Source organism: Tachypleus tridentatus, chromosome 12 (genome assembly GCF_004210375.1).
Source record: "Tachypleus tridentatus isolate NWPU-2018 chromosome 12, ASM421037v1, whole genome shotgun sequence".
Classification (NCBI taxonomy): Eukaryota; Metazoa; Arthropoda; class Merostomata; order Xiphosura; family Limulidae; genus Tachypleus; species Tachypleus tridentatus.
This window is the reverse complement of record NC_134836.1, coordinates 111,231,524-111,254,551: the sequence shown is the minus strand read 5'-3', so window position 1 is coordinate 111,254,551 and position 23,028 is coordinate 111,231,524. Positions and strand designations below refer to the sequence as shown.

The 23,028-nt window shown below is 37.3% G+C and overlaps 1 protein-coding gene and 1 long non-coding RNA gene across 5 annotated transcripts in view; one reads left to right on the top strand and one right to left on the bottom strand.

The window, feature by feature from the left end:
- The window catches only part of LOC143235350 (uncharacterized), a 281,246-nt gene that overhangs the window by 90,645 nt on the left and 167,573 nt on the right, over positions 1-23,028 (bottom strand). The gene's annotated exons all lie outside the window — the stretch shown is intronic.
- Positions 1,360-23,028, top strand: part of LOC143234336 (nostrin-like) — a 36,799-nt gene continuing 15,130 nt past the window's right edge. Inside the window, exons 1-4 of one of the 2 annotated variants that reach the window (XM_076471622.1) lie at positions 1,360-1,665; positions 5,459-5,544; positions 14,782-14,862; positions 16,003-16,065. In XM_076471622.1, coding sequence (XP_076327737.1) covers positions 1,639-1,665; positions 5,459-5,544; positions 14,782-14,862; positions 16,003-16,065 — 257 coding nt within the window. In that variant the 5' untranslated portion in view covers positions 1,360-1,638. The remainder of the gene's footprint in view (positions 1,666-5,458; positions 5,545-14,781; positions 14,863-16,002; positions 16,066-23,028) is intronic. The other variant, XM_076471623.1, reaches the window with a different exon arrangement.

Here is a 23,028-nt window from a genome sequence, read left to right as displayed (position 1 = left end):
GTGAAAGAAAAATCTTAGATTAATTCTGTAAGACTACACTGTTAACATCCATAAACTATTTTAATGTGTACAAGTATTTGTTTGTTTTGTAATTTCATAAAGCTACATGAGGGCTATCTCGTTAGCCATCCCTAATTTGGCAGTGTAAGACTAGAGGGAAGGCAGCTAGTCATCAATATCCACTGCCAACTCTTGGGCTACTCTTTTACCACAAACAGTGGGACTGACCATCACATTATAATGCCCCCACGGCTTAAGGGTGAGCATGTTTGGTGCAACAGGGATTCGAACCCACGACCCATGTACAAGTGAAAAATCTTATACCTTACAATATGAAAAACTAGTAAGAAATACATACGAATTAAAAATTACCAAATTATGTCTTATCCTATTTTTTATTAACTATTATGACAGCAGTATTACTAGCAGTACTAATTTGTTTTATTAACATTACTTAGACCTAGAAAGGTTTCAGTTTCCTAACTTTATAACGTTTCACAATTATAGTCTATGCTTTGTTTAAAACAAACAGTAATTGCATTACTATAAACGTAATAACAATTTGCATTCAAATAGCAACTTATTTTGGGTACTGCTAATGTTAGTCTACTAACAGTAATATTAGTTGTAGTACTATGACTGATAACCTATTGCTCACACTAGAAATGTCTTGTTCTGAATAATTCCTTTTTTTAGTTGTGAATGTGAATTTAATAAAAACCAATAATAATTAAAATTACTAATCACTTATAATAACAGTAATATTACATTATCTTACTAGACCGTTTTATTGTTGTCTTTACACTTAACTTAGTGCAGCACCTAATAGTAATAATATTCTATATTTAGTAATAAGTTTGACAAATATGAACTTGAACTGTTAAAGCAACGGTAATATTCGGCACAACTTACAAGTAACGTTGATAACAACTAATTACTAATAAATCACTTAACCATATTCCACTCAGAAAATACAGGCTACATTGTTATTTGGATACAAAACTTATCAAATGAATTTTAACTTACTCGTTTTGATTGTTAGTATTTACGCAGACTGACATTTCTTAAAAGTCAAAAGACGTGTTATATGCCCAATACCCACTTTATTTTCATGGAAAATTGTATAATGGTGCTAAGCATGTGCAATACTAATAGAACAGTCCCGCTGATAAGTTAAAGTTCCTTAACAATTAGACACAATATTGTATTAAAACCATTTACAGATAAAATTATATTTTAGTAAAAATATTACTCTGGTAATGCTGTTAAACTTTTCTTTACTTAAACTTGATTTTTATTTTACACCTATCAAGATCATCCCCAACAGCGTATATGTGTATGTACTCAGTCACCGACCATGTTGCTCATTGGATGAAACCACTTGTGAACTATGACGTTTGTAACTGACTTTGAATCGTACAAGTTTCCGCTATATAAATTGTATACAGATCAAGAGAGAGTAGTATTTAACAATGCTTTGATATGTGGAGATAATTTTCGAAAAACATTTTGGTAATGAAACAATAATTTGAATGAATCAATGTTAAAGTTTTTTTTCAAAATATAAAAACATGATAGTTAAAATTTAAATTGCAACAATATAGACAATTATGTAACCACATGTAAATCATAATCAACATGGCAATATTCAAAGACTCTTTCAGGGTGAGTATAATAATTTAGTTTACGTTTTGTAGCTTGTATCATATTTAATAACCGACTGTACATGATTTTAATAATGTTTTAGTTCTTCGTAACCGAGATTGTAAACGACTGCTTTCGGGTAGTAAATATTAGCCAATAAACTTATAGGAAAAAATAACTTGTGAAAAGACCACGATTTCAGAAATGAAACGTAATAACAAAATTATTCCGTATTTAAAACTGGAACTGTATATGCTATTCACTATGTTATTGTTAATGCAAAAGAAGAATGTCGTCAGTGTTTGGGTAAGAAAAGTTCATACCCTGGAGGGTCAGGTTCTCTGTGACCTCTTCCTCCTTGTTAATGCAAAATTAAAAGGTTTCGCTTGTTTTGAATTTCGCGCAAAGCTACTCGAGGGCTATCTGCGCTAGCCGTCCCTAATTTAGCAGTGCAAGACAAGAGGGAAGGCAGCTTGTCATCACCACCCACCGCCAACTCTTTGGCTACTCTTTCACCAACAAATAGTGGGATTGACCGTAACATTATAACTCCGCCACGGCTGAAAAGGCGAGCATGTTTGGTGTGACAGGGATTCGAATCCACGACCCTCAGATTACGAGTCGAGTGCTTTATCTATCTGGCCATGCTGGTCCTAGATTCAAACGACATTGGTACTAAACGTTTCTACCGAGGCTATTTTATGATTACGACTAAAGACAAAAGTAAAATAAACAACAACTCCCAAGAAGCCTTTTTTCTTGTTTTTTAGCCCGAGTCTAGTAATAGAGCGAAATAAGATAATCAACTTAGGATATAGAATCACATTGAAAACAACTAATGATATAGAATCACATTGAAAACCTCTTTAAACGCATGCGTAGAGAGTTTTTAAAACAAATCTGAGTGGTAGATTGTTATCAAAGCATATCACTCCATCGGAAGTAAGTTGCTTATACTTCTTCACTACGATTCATTTTTCGGAAATTAGGCTCAACACGTGCGCGCAAATAAAACCGTCAACGACACAACTCCCAACAAAAGGAGACAGGGTGTAATAAACTGTTTGAAATAAAACCAGATGTTCCTTCAGAGCTTTTTCGCACTTCAGAATGATCTACTAAAGTACACAAACTAATGATAAAAGTGTGCGCAAAACATTTTAATATATATATATACATTCAGACACGTGTGTGTGTGTGTGTAAATACGTTTTTATTATTATAAACACGATTACATATACAATACACGTGTGTGTGTGTGAAAAAATACGTTTTTATTATTATAAACACGATTATATATATAATACACGTGTGTGTGTGTGTAAATACGTTTTTATTATTATAAACACGATTATATATACAATACACGTGTGTGTGTGTGTGTGTGAAAAAATACGTTTTTATTATTATAAACACGATTATATATATAATACACGTGTGTGTGTGTGAAAAAATACGTTTTTATTATTATAAACACGATCATATATACAATACACTCGCGTGTGTGTAAATACGTTTTTGTTATTATAAACACGATGATGTATATAATACACGTGTGTGTGTAAATACGTTTTTGCTATTATAAACACGATTATATATACAATACGCGCGTGTGTGTAAATACGTTTTTATTATTATAAACACGATTATATATACAATACGCGCGTGTGTGTAAATACGTTTTTGTTATTATAAACACGATTATATTTATAAACACACACAATACAAGTGTGTGTGTGTGTGTGTGTGCGTAAATAGTACGATTCCACATCCCACCAAACATGTTCGTCCTTTCTTCCGCGGTACATTATAACGTACGATCAATCCCACTTAAAGAGTTGGCGGTGATAACTAACTGTTCACAGTTAATATTGCCTTCGAAAGAGGTGGACAAGGCTTAAGTAGAATTGTTACGACGTAAAATTTAAGAGTCATTTCTTTCATTGTGGGAAAAAAACAACCTTAGTGAAATGTTTTTGTTTTAAATTTGGCCGTAGTCTAGTCGTCCTCAATGTAACAGAGGGAATGCACCTGGTCATCACCACCATTGGCCTAACTTATAACCTACGGCTAAAAGGGCGAGCATCTTTGGTGTTATGCGGATTCGAACCCGCGACTTTCAGAGTACGAATGGAGTTTCTTAATCACCTAGCCATGCCGGGCCTCCTTCAAGTCCTAAACTTTGGGACTAAATTCACAAAGAGAGATTGACATGATTTAGCTGTTATGGCGCACGACTTTCGATCTGTGGATCACGGGATTGAACCCCGTCACCGAACACACTAGGGGGCATAATAACATTACGATCAATTCCACTATTCACTAGTGGCGAATAGTCCAATAGTTGGCAGTGGGTGATATTAACTACTTTGTTATTACTTGCTGGGATAGCGGTAAGTTTACGTATTTACAAAGCTAAAATTTGAATTAGGAATCTCCGCGATGGACGCATCAAATTATCCAATATGACTTTGCTCTAATTCAAACAAACTCGCCTGGTTCCTTCTAGTCTATGACTTCAAAATTAGGGTGAACTGACACGTATGAATTACAATATGACCCGGCATGGCCAGATGGGTTAAAGCCTTCCACTCGTAATCTGAGGGTCGCGGGTTCGAATCCCTGTCACACTAAATATGCTCGCCCTTTAAGCCGTAAGGGCGTTTTAGTGTTACGGTCAATCCCACTATTCGTTGGTAAAAGAGTAGCCCAAGAGTTGGCGGTGGATGGTGATGACTAGCTGCCCTATTTTTAGTCTTGCACTGCTAAATTAGGGACGGCTAGCGCAGATAGCCCTCGAGTAGCTTTACGTGAAATTAAAAAAACAAAAAAAACAATTCAAACAAAGTTGTCAATATTAGTGTGATCGTGGGTGTGATTGTACAGCACCGTAAGAAATCGTTTAAGTAACTTCATACATTGCTCTCTAAAGATTTCTGTCACTTCAAGTTTTACATTTATTTCCGCTATGTGTCACGGATTTACTATTACATATTTATTTTTAAATCGATGTTTGTTTCAGTTAAATATATATTTATAAATTCACGTAACTTGTAATATTAAATGTGTATTGCGAAATCCTCTCCTATTTCCTAAAAAAAATTCTCGAGTATAACAATCAGCAATAGTAATACATATTTTATGAAAGCACTAGCATATTGTTGAGCCAACTGAAATTTCGAGGATCTCGCCTAACCGAAGCGCCAAGAGACAGGTAGTTATATATTGTTAGTTTGCTACAGTTGGTATACCATAAACCTCAGATGTTGTATCTGTGATTAACTACTATTAATCGGGAAACTATAGATATTTAACTAGGAACGTTTATAGGTTTCGAACACTACAAACCGTTTAAATTCGGCGGTGAGAAACTCACGAGTGACCAGTGAAGAGCTAAGTGAATTGTACGTATATCAACTCGGAATTAATTATCTTTTGAACCCTCTATTATATATCACGGAAATTTCGGGTCGGATAAAAGGCTCAATATTGTTTACAAAACTTTTGTTTATAAATCATTATTTGTGTCAACTATTTGTAATAACCGTTAGTATAAATTATACTATTGTTTGTTTTTTAAAATATACTTGTATTAAGAAAGAAAATTGTGTGTATCAGTCTTGTTGGCAAATATCATAAATTTGATAGAAATCAACTTCTAAATCTCAATTACAGTTTAACTCAGTTTCAGGCTGTTTCAAATCGTAGTAAGTGATGTAATAAATTGGAGGTTCGTCCGATACAAATTGTAAATAAGCAAGTTTCATTTATTCATATTTAAGATGTAGTAACAGTTTATTAATCTCTTTACTAGGGACCAAAAGGGTTTGAAGAATTGCGAAAATTAGTAAAACATGGCGGGGAATTCTGTAGAGAAGTTGCATCAATATTACAAGAACGGTAAGTTTCATATTTGACCATTTAAAATTCGATTGAAATGATACAATTCATTTGAATGTAAGTGTAACTCCACCTCAGTAGCTCAGAGGTAATTTTGACTACTTACACCTTTAAAAACGGATTTTGATACTCGTAGTGGGCGCAGCACAGGTAGCCCATTGTGTAGTTTTGTGCTTAAAAACAGACAACCAAAATAAATATTAGTATGGTTTATCCCTTTGCCTAACCTACATATTCTGTAATAATTAAAAGGTGTGTCTGTGTTTCTAAGATGAAATAACCTAGAAATCTGAAATTTTGCACCCATAGCAAGTAGGGTCTTTTAATTTCATTAGAATGGCGAATAGCAGGTTGTGTACCTGACCGTGTTGTCCATCATATATACTTCACGTATTCTTTTCTGTGCATTCCCACTTCACGGAAGAAATTTTATTTGTTTTTTAAATTGTAACTTAACAATCTATCATAATACTCAGCAACAGATTGGGCCCGGCATGGTCAGGTGGATAAGGCACTCGACTCGTAATCAGAGGATCACGGGTTCGAATCCCCCGTCACACTAAACATGCTAGGCCTTTCAGTATTGGGGGCGTTATAATGTGATGGTCAATCCCACTTTTCGTTGGTAAAAAAAGTAGCCCAAGAGTTGGCGGTGGGTGGTAATGACTACCTGCCTTCCCTCTAGTTTTATACTGCTAAATTAGGGACGGCTAGCACGGGTAGCCCTCGTGTAGCTTTGCACGAAATTCAAAAATAAAAAACAAAATAAATTGAAAAACATGGCAGTAACTTCAGTCATATTTCTTGAGCACTATCACCGGAACAAGAATTTTAGGGTCGAACTTGAGCATGGCATTCGTTAATCTAAACCAGTTGTCGACCATAGTCTTAAACGAACGTGTTACATGTAGTCTGACAAGACGTTTTTCTAGCATTTTGTGGTTTGTCACGCTGACTTCAGGCTATTATTGTAGCTGAATGTAGTTTAAGCCTGTCTGTTGGATATAAACAGATAGCCTAAAGTTATTTAATCACTATATCTAAGTTAAAGCTTTAGCAATTCACATTGCATGTGTATTTGTATTTCCACGAAATCCTTGCATAATTTTGGAGTTAACGGGATTAAACTTAACATGAACTGGGAACTAACCCCAGTATTCCATTTTCTATGTAGTTTAGCCTCTCTTACGAAAAAATGGGACAAAACGCTTTGGGACAGTCGCCCAGGCACAATGGGAATCAAGGGGTATATTTTCAGTTCACTGAATACCAATCTGATATCGATTTGTTTCGGCCTCCCTCAGAATTCCATGTTTGACACTGTATTCATACCGCCCCTAACAAACTGGCGAGAGCATAGCTTGTATACATGTTTATATATCACGGGGTTTTATTTTCAGGTACGGATCCCCCTTTGGGGTAGCTACAAAAAAAGTGATGATATAGAATGAGCATGATCGGTATATTGGCGACTCTCTGAATCTCGAGTGTGATATTTGACACCCAAAATAAGTGCTGTCGGGAAAAAAAATTATTGTTTATAGAGGAAACTAGTGTTATACTGATGTAAACAGGAAGTTACTTGTGAATTAATAATTGTTGTTCTGCAGGGGAACAGGAAGTGACGTTTCTCATACAAAAAGAAGCGTAATTGCATTTACATATAAATATATAAGGGCCAAGCGTGTTAAGGCGTTCGACTCGTAATCCGAGGGTCGCGGGTTCGAATCCCCGTCGCACCAAACATGCTCGCCCTTTCAGCCGTGGGGTCGTTATAATGTGACGGTCAATCGCACTATTTCGATGGTAAAAGAGTAGCCCAAGAGTTGGCGGTGGGTGGTGATGACTAGCTGCCTTCCGTCTATTCTTACACTGCTAAATTAGGGACGGCTAGCGCAGATAGCCCTCGAGTAGCTTTGCGCGAAATTCAAAACAAATAAATATATAATGAAGGACCTTACGTGGTCAGAAAACAGTGGATAAATATACATAATTTGGGTCTCTCCTTTACGTTGTCGTAGTAATAAAATAATGGCACGTTCTTGAGGCGGAAACGAATTGGTAATTGTACAAATTAACTCTTATTGGTTGTATGTCAATCTATGTTTACTGTTTCAGGTTTTGGTGGGCTTGTTGATTCCATGAATCACCTTAACCAGCCACACGATACACGTCTGGAGTTAATGTACTGATAAAGACAATGATCTTCAAACCAGTGCCAGACCCCATTTTCTGTTCACCACCCTTTTCTTTTAGTTCAGAACTAAATAGTAGTCCAGCGAACACGCCGCCAACCGAAAAAACGATTTCTTTGAAGTTTAAGCATTGTTCACAAAGAATACTAAAAATAAGAATCGTTAGAAAAACAAGACTAGCACGTGGTCTTCATGATAGGTTATGTAGCTCGTCAGTCTGTGTCAGGTTATTAACCTAGAAACTTACTGGTTTTAGGATATGTTTTAAAACAAAAGACTCAATCCTCGAAGACAGATCGTGTATTCGAGAACTCGTGAAAGCTGGTACGTGCGTGTTATCTTTGTTTCTAGTGTTTAACAGCTCATTCCCATTAAAGAAGTCTGTCTCTCTGTTTGAATTTTGTGCAAAGCTACTCGAGGGCTATCTGCTCTAGCCGTCCCTAATTTAGCAGTGTAAGACAAGAGGGAAGACAGCTAGTCATCACCACACACCGCCGATTCTTGAGCTACACTTTTACCAACGAATAGCGGGATTGACCGTCACATTATAACGCTCCCACGGCTGAAAGGGCGAGCATGTTTGGGGCGACCGGGATTCGAACCCGCGACCATCAGATTACGAGTCTGTCATGAAGTAAAGAATATTAAAGCGAGTCATATTAGACATGTTTGTTTGTTGAATTTAGTACAAAGTTATACGATGGCTATCTAGGCTAGCCGTCTCTAATTTGTGGTGATATACCAGAAACAGTATAGTTAGTTTGTACCGCCAAAACTTGGACAACTTTTGTTTTTCTCATACCAAGTAGTAACTTGACTGTCATTCTTATAATTCGTTCACGATCCAAAAGTACGGAGCGCGACTTTTGTTATTGTTGTTGGGGGTAATAGGATATGATTATATTATTATTTATTATGCCTCTCGATTCCCTGAAGGAACATAGGGCCGCAATCACTTGCGGATTCATTAACAGGCTGGTTTTTAAAGTGAGCAGATTGTTAGCCTACTGCACAACCACCAATCAGGAGGAGAAACCTTAGCCGTCCCTAATTTAGCAGTGTAAGACTAGAGGGAAGGCAGCTAGTCATCACCACCCACCGCCAACTCTTGGGTTACTCTTTTAACAACGAATAGTGGGATTGACCGTCACATTATAACACGCCCCCACGGCTGGGAGGGCGAACATGTTTAGCGCGACGCGGATGCGAACCCGCGACCCTCAGATTACGAGTCGCACGCCTTACGCGCTCGCCCATGCCGGGCACAATAGGATATGATTGGTTTGGTTTATTTTGAATTTCGTGCAAAACTACACGAGGACTATTTGTTTTAACCGTCCCTAATTTAGCTGTAAAAGATCCCCACTCACCGTCAACTCTTGGGCTACGAATAGTGAGATTGATCAAAATAATAACGTCCCCACGGTTGAAAGGGCGAACGTGTGTTCGGTGTGAAGGGGATTTGAACCCGCGACCCTCAGATTGTTAAGATGTCAAGATGGTTATTCTGGCCACACCGGGCCAGAGGGATGTGAATCACGAACCATCATATTCACAATTCATTTAACATAATCATTAATATGGTAACTTGTATTACTGATGCCCTCCCTGTTCAACACTTTGATCTTAATCCAAACACATTAGTTTGTTTATCTCGTTATACAGTGTGTTGGTTGACTGGTGTGATTATCCCCTTACGTCATACATAGTGTGGTGTGTTTGTTGGTTGCTTGGTGTGATTATCCCCTTGCATCACATATAGTGTGGTGTGTTTGTTGGTTGCTTGGTGTGATTATCCCCTTGCTTCACATATAGTGTGGTGTGTTTGTTGGTTGCCTGGTATGATTATCCCCTTGCATCATACATAGCGTGGTGTGTTTGTTGGTTGCCTGGTATGATTATCCCCTTACGTCATACATAGTGTGCTGTGTTTGTTGGTTGCTTGGTGTGATTATCCCCTTACGTCATACATGGGGTGGTGTGTTTGTTGGTTGCTTGGTGTGATTATCTCCTTACATCATACATGGGGTGGTGTGTTTGTTGGTTGCTTGGTGTGATTATCCCCTTACATCATACATGGGGTGGTGTGTTTGTTGGTTGCTTGGTGTGATTATCCCCTTATGTCATACATAGTGTGGTGTGTTTGTTGGTTGCTTGGTTTGATTATCCCCTTGCATCATACATAGTGTGGTGTGTTTGTTTGTTGCTTGGTGTGATTATCCCCTTGCATCATACATAGTGTGGTGTGCTTGTTAGTTGCTTGGTGTGATTATCCCCTTCCGTCATACATAATGTGGTGAGTTTGTTGTTTGCTTGGTGTGATTATCCCCTTCCGTCATACATAATGTGGTGAGTTTGTTGTTTGCTTGGTGTGATTATCCCCTTACGTCATACATGGGGCGTGTTTGTTGGTTGCTTGATGTGATTATCCCCTTACGTCATACATTGGTTGTGGTGTGTTTGTTGGTTCCTTGATGTGATTATCCCCTTACGTCATACATGGGGTGTGGTGTGTTTGTTGCTTGATGTGATTATCCCCTTACGTCATACATGGGGTGTGGTGTGTTTGTTGGTTGCTTGGTTTGATTATCCCATTACATCATACATCGTGTGGTGTGTTTGTTGGATGCTTGGTGTGATTATCCCCTTGCGTCATACATGGAGTGGTGTGTTTGTTGGTTGCTTGGTGTGATTATCCCCTTACGTCATACATAGTATGCTGTGTTTGTTGGTTGCTTGGTGTGATTATCCCCTTACGTCATACATGGGGTGGTGTGTTTGTTGGTTGCTTGGTGTGATTATCCCCTTACGTCATACATGGGGTGGTGTGTTTGTTGGTTGCTTGGTTTGATTATCCCCTTACGTCATAAATAGTGTGGTGTGTTTGTTGGTTGCTTGGTTTGATTATCCCCTTACGTCATACATGGGGTGTGGTGTGTTTGTTGGTTGCTTGGTGTGATTATCCCCTTCCGTCATACATAATGTGGTGAGTTTGTTGTTTGCTTGGTGTGATTATCCCCTTCCGTCATACATAATGTGGTGAGTTTGTTGTTTGCTTGGTGTGATTATCCCCTTACGTCATACATGGGGTAGTGTGTTTGTTGGTTGCTTGGTATGATTATCCCCTTACGTCATACATGGGGTAGTGTGTTTGTTGGTTGCTTGGTGTGATTATCCCCTTACGTCATACATGGGGTGGTGTGTTTGTTGGTTGCTTGGTGTGATTATCCCCTTCCGTCATATATGGGGTGTGTTTGTTGTTTCCTTGATGTGATTATCCCCTTACGTCATACATGGGGTGTGGTGTGTTTGTTGGTTGCTTGGTTTGATTATCCCATTATATCATACATCGTGTGGTGTGTTTGTTGGTTGCTTGGTGTGATTATCCCCTTGCATCATACATAGTGTGGTGTGTTTGTTGGTTGCTTGGTGTGATTATCCCCTTGCATCATACATAGTGTTGTGTGCTTGTTGGTTGCTTGGTGTGATTATCCCCTTCCGTCATACATAATGTGGTGAGTTTGTTGTTTGCTTGGTGTGATTATCCCCTTCCGTCATACATAATGTGGTGAGTTTGTTGTTTGCTTGGTGTGATTATCCCCTTACGTCATACATGGGGTGTGTTTGTTGGTTGCTTGATGTGATTATCCCCTTACGTCATACATGGGGTGTGGTGTGTTTGTTGGTTGCTTGGTTTGATTATCCCATTACATCATACATCGTGTGTGTGTTTGTTGGATGCTTGGTGTGATTATCTCCTTACATCATACATAGTGTGGTGTGTTTGTTGGTTGCTTGGTTTGATTAACCCCTTACGTCATACATAGTGTGGTGTGTTTGTTGGTTGCTTGGTTTGATTATCCCCTTACGTCATACATAGTGTGGTGTGTTTGTTGGTTGCTTGGTTTGATTAACCCCTTACGTCATACATAGTGTGGTGTGTTTGTTGGTTGCTTGGTGTGATTATCCCCTTACGTCATACATAGTGTGGTGTGTTTGTTGGTTGCTTGATGTGATTATCCCCTTACGTCATACATGGGGTGTGTTTGTTGGTTGCTTGGTTTGATTATCCCCTTACGTCATACATAGTGTGGTGTGTTTGTTGATTGCTTGGTTTGATTATCCCCTTCCGTCATACATAATGTGGTGTGTTTGTTGATTGCTTGGTTTGATTATCCCCTTCCGTCATACATAATGTGGTGTGTTTGTTGTTTGCTTGGTTTGATTATCCCCTTACGTCATAAATAGTGTGGTGTGTTTGTGGGTTGCTTGGTGTGATTATCCCCTTACGTCATACATAGTGTGGTGTGTTTGTTGATTGCTTGGTGTGATTATCCCCTTCCGTCATACATAATGTGGTGTGTTTGTTGGTTGCTTGGTGTGATTATCCCCTTCCGTCATACATAGTGTGGTGTGTTTGTTGGTTGCTTGGTGTGATTATCCCCTTACGTCATACATAGTGTGGTGTGTTTGTTGGTTGCTTGGTTTGATTATCCCCTTACGTCATAAATAGTGTGGTGTGTTTGTGGGTTGCTTGGTTTGATTATCCCCTTACGTCATAAATAGTGTGGTGTGTTTGTTGGTTGCTTGGTGTGATTATCCCCTTACGTCATAAATAGTGTGATGTGTTTGTTGGTTGCTTGGTTTGATTATCCCCTTACGTCATAAATAGTGTGGTGTGTTTGTTGGTTGCTTGGTGTGATTATCCCCTTACGTCATACATGGGGTGGTGTGTTTGTTGATTGCTTGGTTTGATTATCCCCTTACGTCATACATAGTGCGGTGTGTTTGTTGGTTGCTTGGTGTGATTATCCCCTTCCGTCATACATAGTGTGGTGTGTTTGTTGTTTGCTTGGTTTGATTATCCCCTTACGTCATAAATAGTGTGGTGTGTTTGTTGGTTGCTTGGTGTGATTATCCCCTTACGTCATACATGGGGTGTGGTGTGTTTGTTGGTTGCTTGGTGTTATTATCCCCTTACGTCATACATGGGGTGGTGTGTTTGTTGGTTGCTTGGTTTGATTATCCCCTTACGTCATACATAGTGTGGTGTGTTTGTTGGTTGCTTGGAGTGATTATTTCCTTACGTCATACATGGGGTGGTGTGTTTGTTGATTGCTTGGTTTGATTATCCCCTTACGTCATACATAGTGTGGTGTGTTTGTTGGTTGCTTGGTGTGATTATCCCCTTACGTCATACATGGGGTGTGGTGTGTTTGTTGGTTGCTTGGTTTGATTATCCCATTACGTCATACATCGTGTGGTGTGTTTGTTGTTTGCTTGGTGTGATTATCCCCTTACGTCATACATGGGGTGTGTTTGTTGGTTGCTTGGTGTGATTATTTCCTTACGTCATACATCGTGTGGTGTGTTTGTTGTTTGCTTGGTGTGATTATCCCCTTACGTCATACATAGTGTGGTGTGTTTGTTCGTTGTTTGGTGTGATTATCCCCTTACGTCATACATAGTGTGGTGTGTTTGTTGGTTGTTTGGTGTGATTATCCCCTTACGTCATACATAGTGTGGTGTGTTTGTTGGTTGCATGGTTTGATTATCCCCTTACGTCATAAATAGTGTGGTGTGTTTGTTGGTTGCTTTGTTTGATTATCCCCTTACGTCATAAATAGTGTGGTGTGTTTGTTGGTTGCTTGGTGCGATTACAAAGCTGTATAAACAACAACTACAACAAACTGAAAAATAAAACCATTATACGTTCAAGCTGACCACAGGACATCTGAAGTTATAGAAACAAAGCAATGAAGTTTAACTTAATTTACGTTTAAACTTTCCTGGATTGGTTTTAAAATGTGAATGTTAAGATAAACGTACTGTTCATTGGAAAAAAAATATGTTTACAATACTTTAAATACAGTTGAGAATTTATAAGTAAATCCGTCCTTGACAATAACGAATAGAATTTTGAATTTTTTTATTCCACTTCTGTTGGATATTTCCTCACAGAAATATTTCTTCCCCGATTGCGGTTCTACTTTTACTTTCATTAATGAATTACTTATTTGGTGTTGTAATTATTTTATCAATTAATAAAACGTGAACTCATAACACCGAGAAGGACATCACGACTCTTGGGATCTTGTCAGTAATTATTGTAATATTCAGCGAATATACACAATTCTCTTTAGTTCGCTCTTTGTCCTGCGTGGCCAGGTGGTTAGGGTGCTCGAGTCGTAATCTGAGGATTACGAGTTCGAATTTCCATCACACTAACCATGCTCGCCCTGTCAGCCGTGGGGCGTTATAACATTGCAGTCAGTCCCACTATTCGTTGGTAAAAGATTGGCTCAAGAATTGGCGGTGGGTGTTGATGACTAGCTTCCTTCCTTCTCTCTTATTTCACTGCTAAATTAGGAACGGCAGGCGTAGGTGACCTTGGTGTAGTTTTGCGTGAAACTCAAACAAACAGTCAAGTTAACAGATTTTGTTTAATGTGCTATTGCTTTACAATGGATGGCGTAGGGTAATGCGGGTCCTCTCGCGACTGTCTCGCTTCACATTAGAACCTTTTTTTGTTTTTTTTCTCCAATTTTCCGGATTGGATAATGAAAAACTTGCGCATGGCGCCGACTTTCCCGATTGTAGCCAGGAGCATTTGAATCATAATTTGTGTAATTTTAAATGCAGTTACCTAACGTGACATTATTTTAAGTTGCAGTTGTTACGAGTGGGATTAGATCTATTGCCTAATATTAGGGATCAGTGTTATCCACACTTACAGGTGAAACAACCACCAAACACTAAGTGTCTTAATAATATCTATAATTTTTTTATATCTAGTCTGTTTTCTCTAGAGTGACATAGTAATAGTAAAAACTGTTAATTCTATAACAATTTTTTCTTTGTCATGCCATTAACCTCAATTAATTAAAACGTATTCAAAGTTAAGATGGCCGTCTTACTTACATTCCTCTAAGAACTTTTATCAAATTTAAATGGCGAAATAAATGGTTGAAAGTCATTCAGTGATGTCTACTTTTGTTTGTAAATATCCAATAATATGTTGGCATCATTGTATTTTCTTTAGGTCCGATCTTGAATTGATATATGCTAAAGGATTGGCTAAACTTTCAAGAAAACTGACCAAAGCCACAGAAGAAACAATTGGGTATAAACTAATGATTTTATAGCTCGTTCAGTGTTATCTTATTTTAAAACTAATATCAAAATGATTTTCTAGCATATTTAAATGGTGTATATCTCTACAGTTAGGTTTAACGAATAATTGTTAGAATAAAAAGTTGCAAAAGTAATATTTGTAGTTCGATGCACCTTGTGTTTCAATTTGTTAAATCAATAATTTTGTTTTATATTTAAAGAATGTGTCTCTAATTTGCAATTGTAATTATGACTAATGTTTAAGTGTCTGGTTTACAGGAAGTTGGCTTAAGAGTTGCAATTACCAGCCTCTCTGATTTTGTAGTGATCATGTTTTTTTTTGGTAATTGTTGACTAATTTTTAAACAAGTGGTTATGGATTCTGTGCATTCTTACGCACGAGGGGACAAATTTTAAACCCTATGAGACCCTCGTGCAATTGCACGGGTCACATTGTTTACACGTGAAGCACATGAGAATTTGCACCTGGAAACTATACTTGAAGATAACACCTACATGATCTTTGTGGAAATATTCGGGGTAGAAGGTTTGTTTTACTTAAAGAAACTATGAAATATGTACTACATGTGCATCTATTACGGCTGGTTTTCAGAGCTCGTTTTAAGGCCCTGAAACCTCTTGGGTTCTGGATGAAATGTTATGAGTTTCCATACTTTTCCTAAGAGTAGTTTTCCAATTTTTTTATACATCTTTTTACTGTGATATATTGAGAAGTGTGGGTGGGGGTCTGTCTCCCTATTCTTTCGACACTGTGGTGAGTCATACCACTTGTAGAAAACGTGTGCGGTTATTTCTGACAAATTCATTATATACCAAGATGGTTTGCTATAAATAGAGGAATATATTACGAGTTTATATTTATTAAGGTAAGTGTCAAACTTAACATTTAGTTAAAGTGAATATAGCACAGATGTGTCCACACTGTCGCTTTTAGCGCGTGAGCGAATTTGTAACTACTTATTGTACAATAATTAGTTTTGTGTTCTATTAGTTGTTCTTGTTCGCTCTTGTCAGAGATGTCCACGTGCTTGAGAAATTTAAGAAAAAAATATTTATCAGGGTTAAAAAAATAATTCGATTTATATCCATTGAAGTCTTTAACTTAAAATTTATCTTTATTTTCTTCCAGAACCGTGTCAGCAACCTGGCAAGAAGTGGCAATAGTAATGGAGAACGAATCAGAGTTACACAAGTACGTGGCTGGTCTATTCTTGTCATACACACATACGTATTGATTGTTTGTTGAATTTCGTGACAGGCTATTAGAGGGGTATCTGCGTTAGGCCTCCATAATTTTGATTTGATAGACTCGAAAGGAAAGTAGATGTCAGCAAGACCCATTTCCAAACTCTTGTTTAATTGAATTATTGTATTTGACTGCCACTCTCTGAGCACACGAGGTACCCCCAAAGTGTGTAGTATGTTTTGCGACAATATGAACGGATACCCTCACTACTAGGCTACATGTTAGTTAAGATACTGTTTCTAAATGTTGTTTTACAGTTAAATGTGGGGTTTAAATTTTTATACGTGACGTATTTATAAAACTCTGGGATATATTAGTTACTGTTTGATGGCTTTACTTTAATTACTGGTTTTTCCCGTAGTTGTGTTGGTATTGTTTTTGAATACTGTTTTTGACTGTTTGTACAATTTAAGCATAGCTGCACATACATTAGTACTGGAGTTAATGGGCTGTATACTAATGGTTGGTTGATTGAAATTAAGCACAAAGTTGCACAGTGAGCTATCTGTGCTCTGCCCATCACGGGCATCGAAACCCGGTATTTAGTAATGTGAGCCCACAGATATACCGCTGTGCCAGTGGGAGTACATACGAATGATCAGAGTTTCACTTGTTACTGCTGGACACGTAATCACGTTGTAAAGTAAAGGTCGATCCCATTTTTCGGTTCAAAGAGTATGATGAACCTCTCATGGCCACTATGAAGCGGCCTCCCCTTTGGTCAAATATCTCAAAATTAGAGACGTCTATATCCCGAGCCTTCTGACCCGGTTTTTCGGTCTGACTGGGCACGCGCAGATAGCCTAGTTGCTTTGCGCCATAGAACGCCTGACTACGCATAATGTGGCATGTGGTAGAAACTTCTAGTTCAGAAAATCTGAAACTTTGCAGTCTGCGTCCTCTTTCAATTAGATGAAAAACACATTTCTTAAAATCTATGCCTAATGTACGGAGGTCGGCCACTTTCATAACGTTCGGAGCTGTCTTGTTAGGACATCGTTTCAGTATATTATCAGTGCCGATATTTTAACACGACACAAACGCAACACAGACAGACCTTTGCAAACAAAAGCGGAAACAAAGATTTCCTTGGTTGTTAAAAATGGTGTTTTTATGGTGACAATAACTGTTGTACATACGCGGTTTTAAATTTATCCAGTGTTCACATGCACGTGCACCTAGCAGCAACACAGCTTCTGAAATGCAACGCAGCCACAAAGAACCACATTTTTTTTTTCGCAGTCAACAATATTTACTCGTTCAACGTTCGACCTTGACCTTTCAGAACGAACGAGAATTACCTTTAGAAACACATGAGTGCGCTTTGCTACCGTGTTTCTCCGATAATAAGTTTGTTTGTTTGTTTTTTGGAATTTCGCACAAAGCTACTCGAGGGCTATCTGTGCTAGCCGTCCCTAATTTAGCAGTGTAAGACTAGAGGGAAGGCAGCTAGTCATCACCACCCACCGCCAACTCTTGGGCTACTCTTTTACCAACGAATAGTGGGATTGACCGTCACATTATACACTCCCACGGCTGGGAGGGCGAGCATGTTTAGCGCGACGCGGGCGCGAACCCGCGACCCTCGGATTACGAGTCGCACGCCTTACGCGCTCGGCCATGCCAGGCCGCCGATAATAAGACCTACCCATAAAATAAGACCTAGTGTGATTTTTGGGGATAGTTTTAATATAAGCCCTACCCTTAAAATAAGCCCTAGTTAAGAGTGGCAGGAAGAGGAAAGAAAAAAAAATTTATTAATTAGTTTAAAAGTTAGTTAATTAGTTTGTTTAAGTATTAATCAGTTAGTTTAATAGTTTAATAATAGTTTCTTTTAAATGGTTAGTTTAATAGTTTTACTTTGTAACTTCATTTTTTTAATATATCAAAATAAGACATCCCCCCGAAAATAAGCCCTAGTGTCATATTTTGGAGTGAAAATTAATATAAGCCCTGTCTTATTTTCGGAGAAACACGGTAGTAGACATTTCTATTTCAGCATACACGGCACACAAAAAAGAAAATGTTCTTTACCCATGAGAAACGTTTATTTAAAACATTTATTCATGACATAACACCTTTAGAAAGTGAACTGCGAGTAACTGTAATAAACTAAACCTACACATAAAAACGTATAGACATAGCTCTTTAAAACGGAATTAAACAAATCAATACCTTGATACGAAATTAAATACATTGTCTTTATTACTGAGGTCAGTGAAAAGCCAACTATATGGCTCTTACGCAAACTCAAGGTTTTTTGCTTCTGTGTTAATTAATAGTGAATTAAACATAACATAATAAGGTCTAAATATTTGCCTCTGTGATACCGATGTGAACAGTCGTTTAGTGCTATTGCTACAGCGGTATGTCTGCGGACTCGCAAAGCAAGAAACCGGGTTTTGATACCCGTGGTGGGCAGATCACAGATAACCCATTGTGTAGCTTTAGTACTTGATTAGAAACAATGTATTCGATTATTGAAATAAGTTAATTTATTATTTAATAAATAAAAAGAGGTTTTTGGTGTTTAAGTAAGTCAAAAACAAACTTGATGTCCCGGTATGGCCAGGTGGTTTAGGCACTCGATTCGTAATTCGAGGGTCGCGGGTTCGAACCCCTGTCACACCAAACATGCTAGCCCTTTTAGCCGTGGGGGCGATATAAAGTGACAGTGAATCCCACTATTTGTTGGTAAAAGAGTAGCCCAAGAGCTGGCAGTGGGTGGTGATGACTAGTTGCCTTCCCTCTAGTCTTATACTGCTAAATTAGGGTCGGCTAGCGCAGATAGCCCTTGTGTAGCTTTGGGCGAAATTCAAAACAAACCAATCAAAGACAAACTTATCAGTATTGTTGAATTTTGCATAATGCTATTCGCGAGGGGATTTCTACGTTAGTTGTTTGTAATTTCAGAAATAGACTAAAGGGAAGAAGGCTAGGCTACACTAATCGAATAGTGGAATTTAGCCGCTACTACTATAACGCACCCACGACCCCAAAAAGTGAAGTATTTATTTTTTTGTGGTTTCGAGGCGTTTATGATGGAACGTTGGACCCTCGTTACACCAGCTTTAACCGCTGGTCCGAGTTTGATATTTAATTAAACTAAAATTTAGTTCTGTTGTATTGAAGTGAACTGAAAAAAAACTAACTTTATGATTCGAATATAAGTTGAATGTTATCTTGGTAATATTAAGTGATGTTGAAGTATGACAAAGGTCAACTTTCAGTTCACGGGTGTTAATCAAAGGTCATTTCTGTGCTTTAAAAAAAGAAGTGTTAATCTTAGTATTTGAATAAGCCACGTACAGTCTCGTTGTAATGAAGTAACTCAATGGTTGGTTTTATAGTTCCGAAGTAAATGTAGTGTTTAGACAGACCAAAAGACAGCTTCAAAATAATATTATTGTTTGCTGAAATTGTTTGATATTGAATAATTTTATTCCTCCATATTTTGAGTTTGTATATATAACACTCTTGCGGTTATTGCATCGTTTTTCAGTTTGATAATTTTTGAAAGAGTTAATTAATGGCCAGTAGAAACACAAAGAGGGGACATGAATGCTAGCCGGGAACTTCACTCTATATAATTTTCTCTGTGTGAGTAGCACTACATCAGGTAAATGATATAGAACGAAAACAGTTGCCTAATCAAACTAGAAGCCATAGAGCTCACCAAAACCCAGATACCCGAACTCCCCTCTAAGTATCATCAAGTATTACTGGGAAAATGAACAAAACAGCGACCCTCTTATTTTTGGCACCATGCTAAATAAGACTTTGAGCACTTACCTTTCATATCTCTACTTACTAGAATTTCTCCAGGTCGTTCAAATACCGTGACATAATTCTGCTCATTTCCCTGAAAGGGGGCCGAAAGCCATCTGGAGGAGTTATCTGATTAACCACTGGCAACATTATACAGTAGTGTTGTCGTGCGTCATATAACGTTGCAACATGTACCGTCGTGGCGTCGACGAAAAGTGCACATGCCATGAATCACGAGAAACATTTTGCACTCTGTAAGCTACAGCATAGCATGACATACGAACTTCAAAAGCAATAAATTAAAAATTTGTTGTACTTAATTTGGAGTTTTCTTACTGTTTAGACATAACACTTTCAGGATCTCTGGGCAAGTGTATCTAGTCGTACAGTAGTACATTACGACATTCAAAGTGATAAGCCAAAGAAACTTAACCGTAAGAAAAGGAGCAAGAGACTGTTTGTTTTTGAATTTCGCATAAAGCTTCACGATGGTTATCTGCGTTAGCCGTCCCTAATTTAGCAGTGTAAGACTAGAGAGAAGGCAGCTAGTCATCACCACACACCACCAACTCTCGGGCTACTCTTTTACCAACGAATAGTGGGATTGACCATTACATAATAACACCCCACTGCTAAAAGGGCGAGCATGTTTGGTGCGATGGGGATTCGAACCCGAGACCCTCGGATTAGAAGTCGAGTGCCTAAACCACCTGGCCATGCCGAGCCACAGGTAGGTGGTGTGACTAGTTGCCTTCCTAAAAGTCTTGCGGTGCTAAATTAGGGACGGTTAGCGCAGATAGTTTTGCGCGAATTTACAAAAAAACAAAACAACAACAACAAACTATTTTGATTTCGCAGTATTTTTAAAATGGTTTTAAATTATTATTTTACATTAGTTCTAAACTAACCTTGAAGATAACCAGTTTATTTCAAGTTACTAATGACACAATATTCTATTTTGAATTGTAATAAATAAAAATAATAATCGATTAATAAACAGTTTATTTTTAATACATTATTTTACAATGTCTGGAATATATGATCCTTTTTGTTTTGTTTTGAAGATCTACGTAAAATAATAGTTGGCTTCATTCATCCTTTTCACGGTTCCAGACTTCCGTGTACGTGTGTGTGTGTTCGTTGTTCTTTGCCTTAGATTATATTATACACAGCTGCTCGGTAGAAGTCAGCTCTAACTTTACCGTGGGAATTTTTGTGTTGACCCAAATCTTGGGTGCGTATTGTGTTTCAACCACAGCTGAGTTTAAAAGTTCAAGGGCGTAAACAACATTGAAAACTTGTGGTGTAAAATGTTCCGGTATCTGATTTGATTATAATGTGTTGTTATTAAAATATGTGCAAGTATATATAACACGTCTAACGTCAAAATCTTGAAAACAATCATGTGTATTAAACTTATTTTAAAAACAAAATCGGGAGTTAACTGAGTGACTTCTATAATTTTACTACTGATATCCAGAAATAAATTTGTAAGTGATACTTAAAGATAAAAAACAAAACAAAATTAAGTACCAGTGAGTTTGAATTTTAAACAAGTTTTGATCACTTTCCAATTTAAAATTATATTATAATACGTAACACAAATTTTGTTGCTGGATAACAGCCTCCCCTCCCAGTGGCTCAGCGATATGTCTGCGGACTTACAACGCTAAAAACTGGGTTTCGATACCCGTGGTGAGCAGAGCACAGATAGTCCATTGTGTAGCTTTGTGGTTAATTCAAAAACAACACACTCCTGGATAGTATGTGTTATTTCTTAATTACTTATGTTGTAAAAGTACAGAAAATCACCATTATTTCCTTCAAACTTAAAGAAATTAACCTATTTTCTATGTAAAAAAACGGGCAAATTTGCACATTTTCATTTACATAAGGTCTGAATAAAACAACTTATGAATCAAATTTTATATGTATTTATTCCAAAGTTATATAAAATTGAACAAAAATACTTAGAAGTGAGTAGTTTTTCGAGATTTGCGACTGTAATGTAAATCTCTTTCACGTATCAGTCCCCAAATATAGTCTTCCATTATGTTTTCGTTATACGCTCCCAGGTCACAAAATCAAAGTTTGAAGAGAAAAATAGGTCTTTTCCATTTACTTTAGGCATAAGCAATTGGGAAATAACACTTTCTGCCCAAGAACAAGAAAAATTTTGTTACATAATCTTATCATGTTTAATTTGAATCGGGCGTTATGCATGAGTGGAGCCAATTAAAAATATAAAAAGCGGAGATAAATATTTTTTATTCAGATTATAGTTAATTTTAAAAATTTGTAGGTCAAGTTTTTGTTTACGTATTAAAGATTTATCTGAAATGTACTTAAATACTTAACAGTGTTATCGTCATTGTAAGGCCTACGAGATCGAATTTCTTCGCCGAACATTCTCATTCTTTCACGTGTGGGGCGCTTTTGTTTCACTGTCAATCCAATTATTCGTTGGTAAAGAACAGCGTAAGAGTTAAGGGTACATGGTATTGATTAGATGTTTCTTTACCCTATCACTTCAAACCCAGATAATCCTCTGATTAAGAGTTTGTATAGTTAAACAAACATAATCATAATTAGAGTATTATACATTTAGAAAAACGGAAAATGTACATAGTAGCAGTAGCGTGCAAGTAAACCTGTAGCTGGGGAGATTGAGCGATGTGTATGAACAATGTATAATTATAGTTACATAATAAACAAAAATATGTAAATTAATAATATGCTACCCCACATGAGGTAGTTGACACAAACTTTAATTGTTGACTGTTCTTTACGTGTTGAATTACGTACTACACTATTACAACCTTTTAAAGTTTCATAGGACTTAATGTCATTGTTAATTCTCTGTAAAGTAAACTAAATTGGTTTAGGTATGCAAATAATGTTATGACATTGGATCTTTTTCAATATTATACAGTAGAAACACTGTTTAATGATTTTATACATACATATATCTAAAATATTTCTTTTCGTTTTCACCAAAAGAAATATTTAACACATACGAATATAGTTTTTTGTTAAAATGCGTCTTGTTGTCACCATTATATATTATGCTTCGATAATTGCTTCTAAAATGCCATATAAAGAAGTTGGCATGCTGAAATAGTCCTTGCATCGATTAAAGTA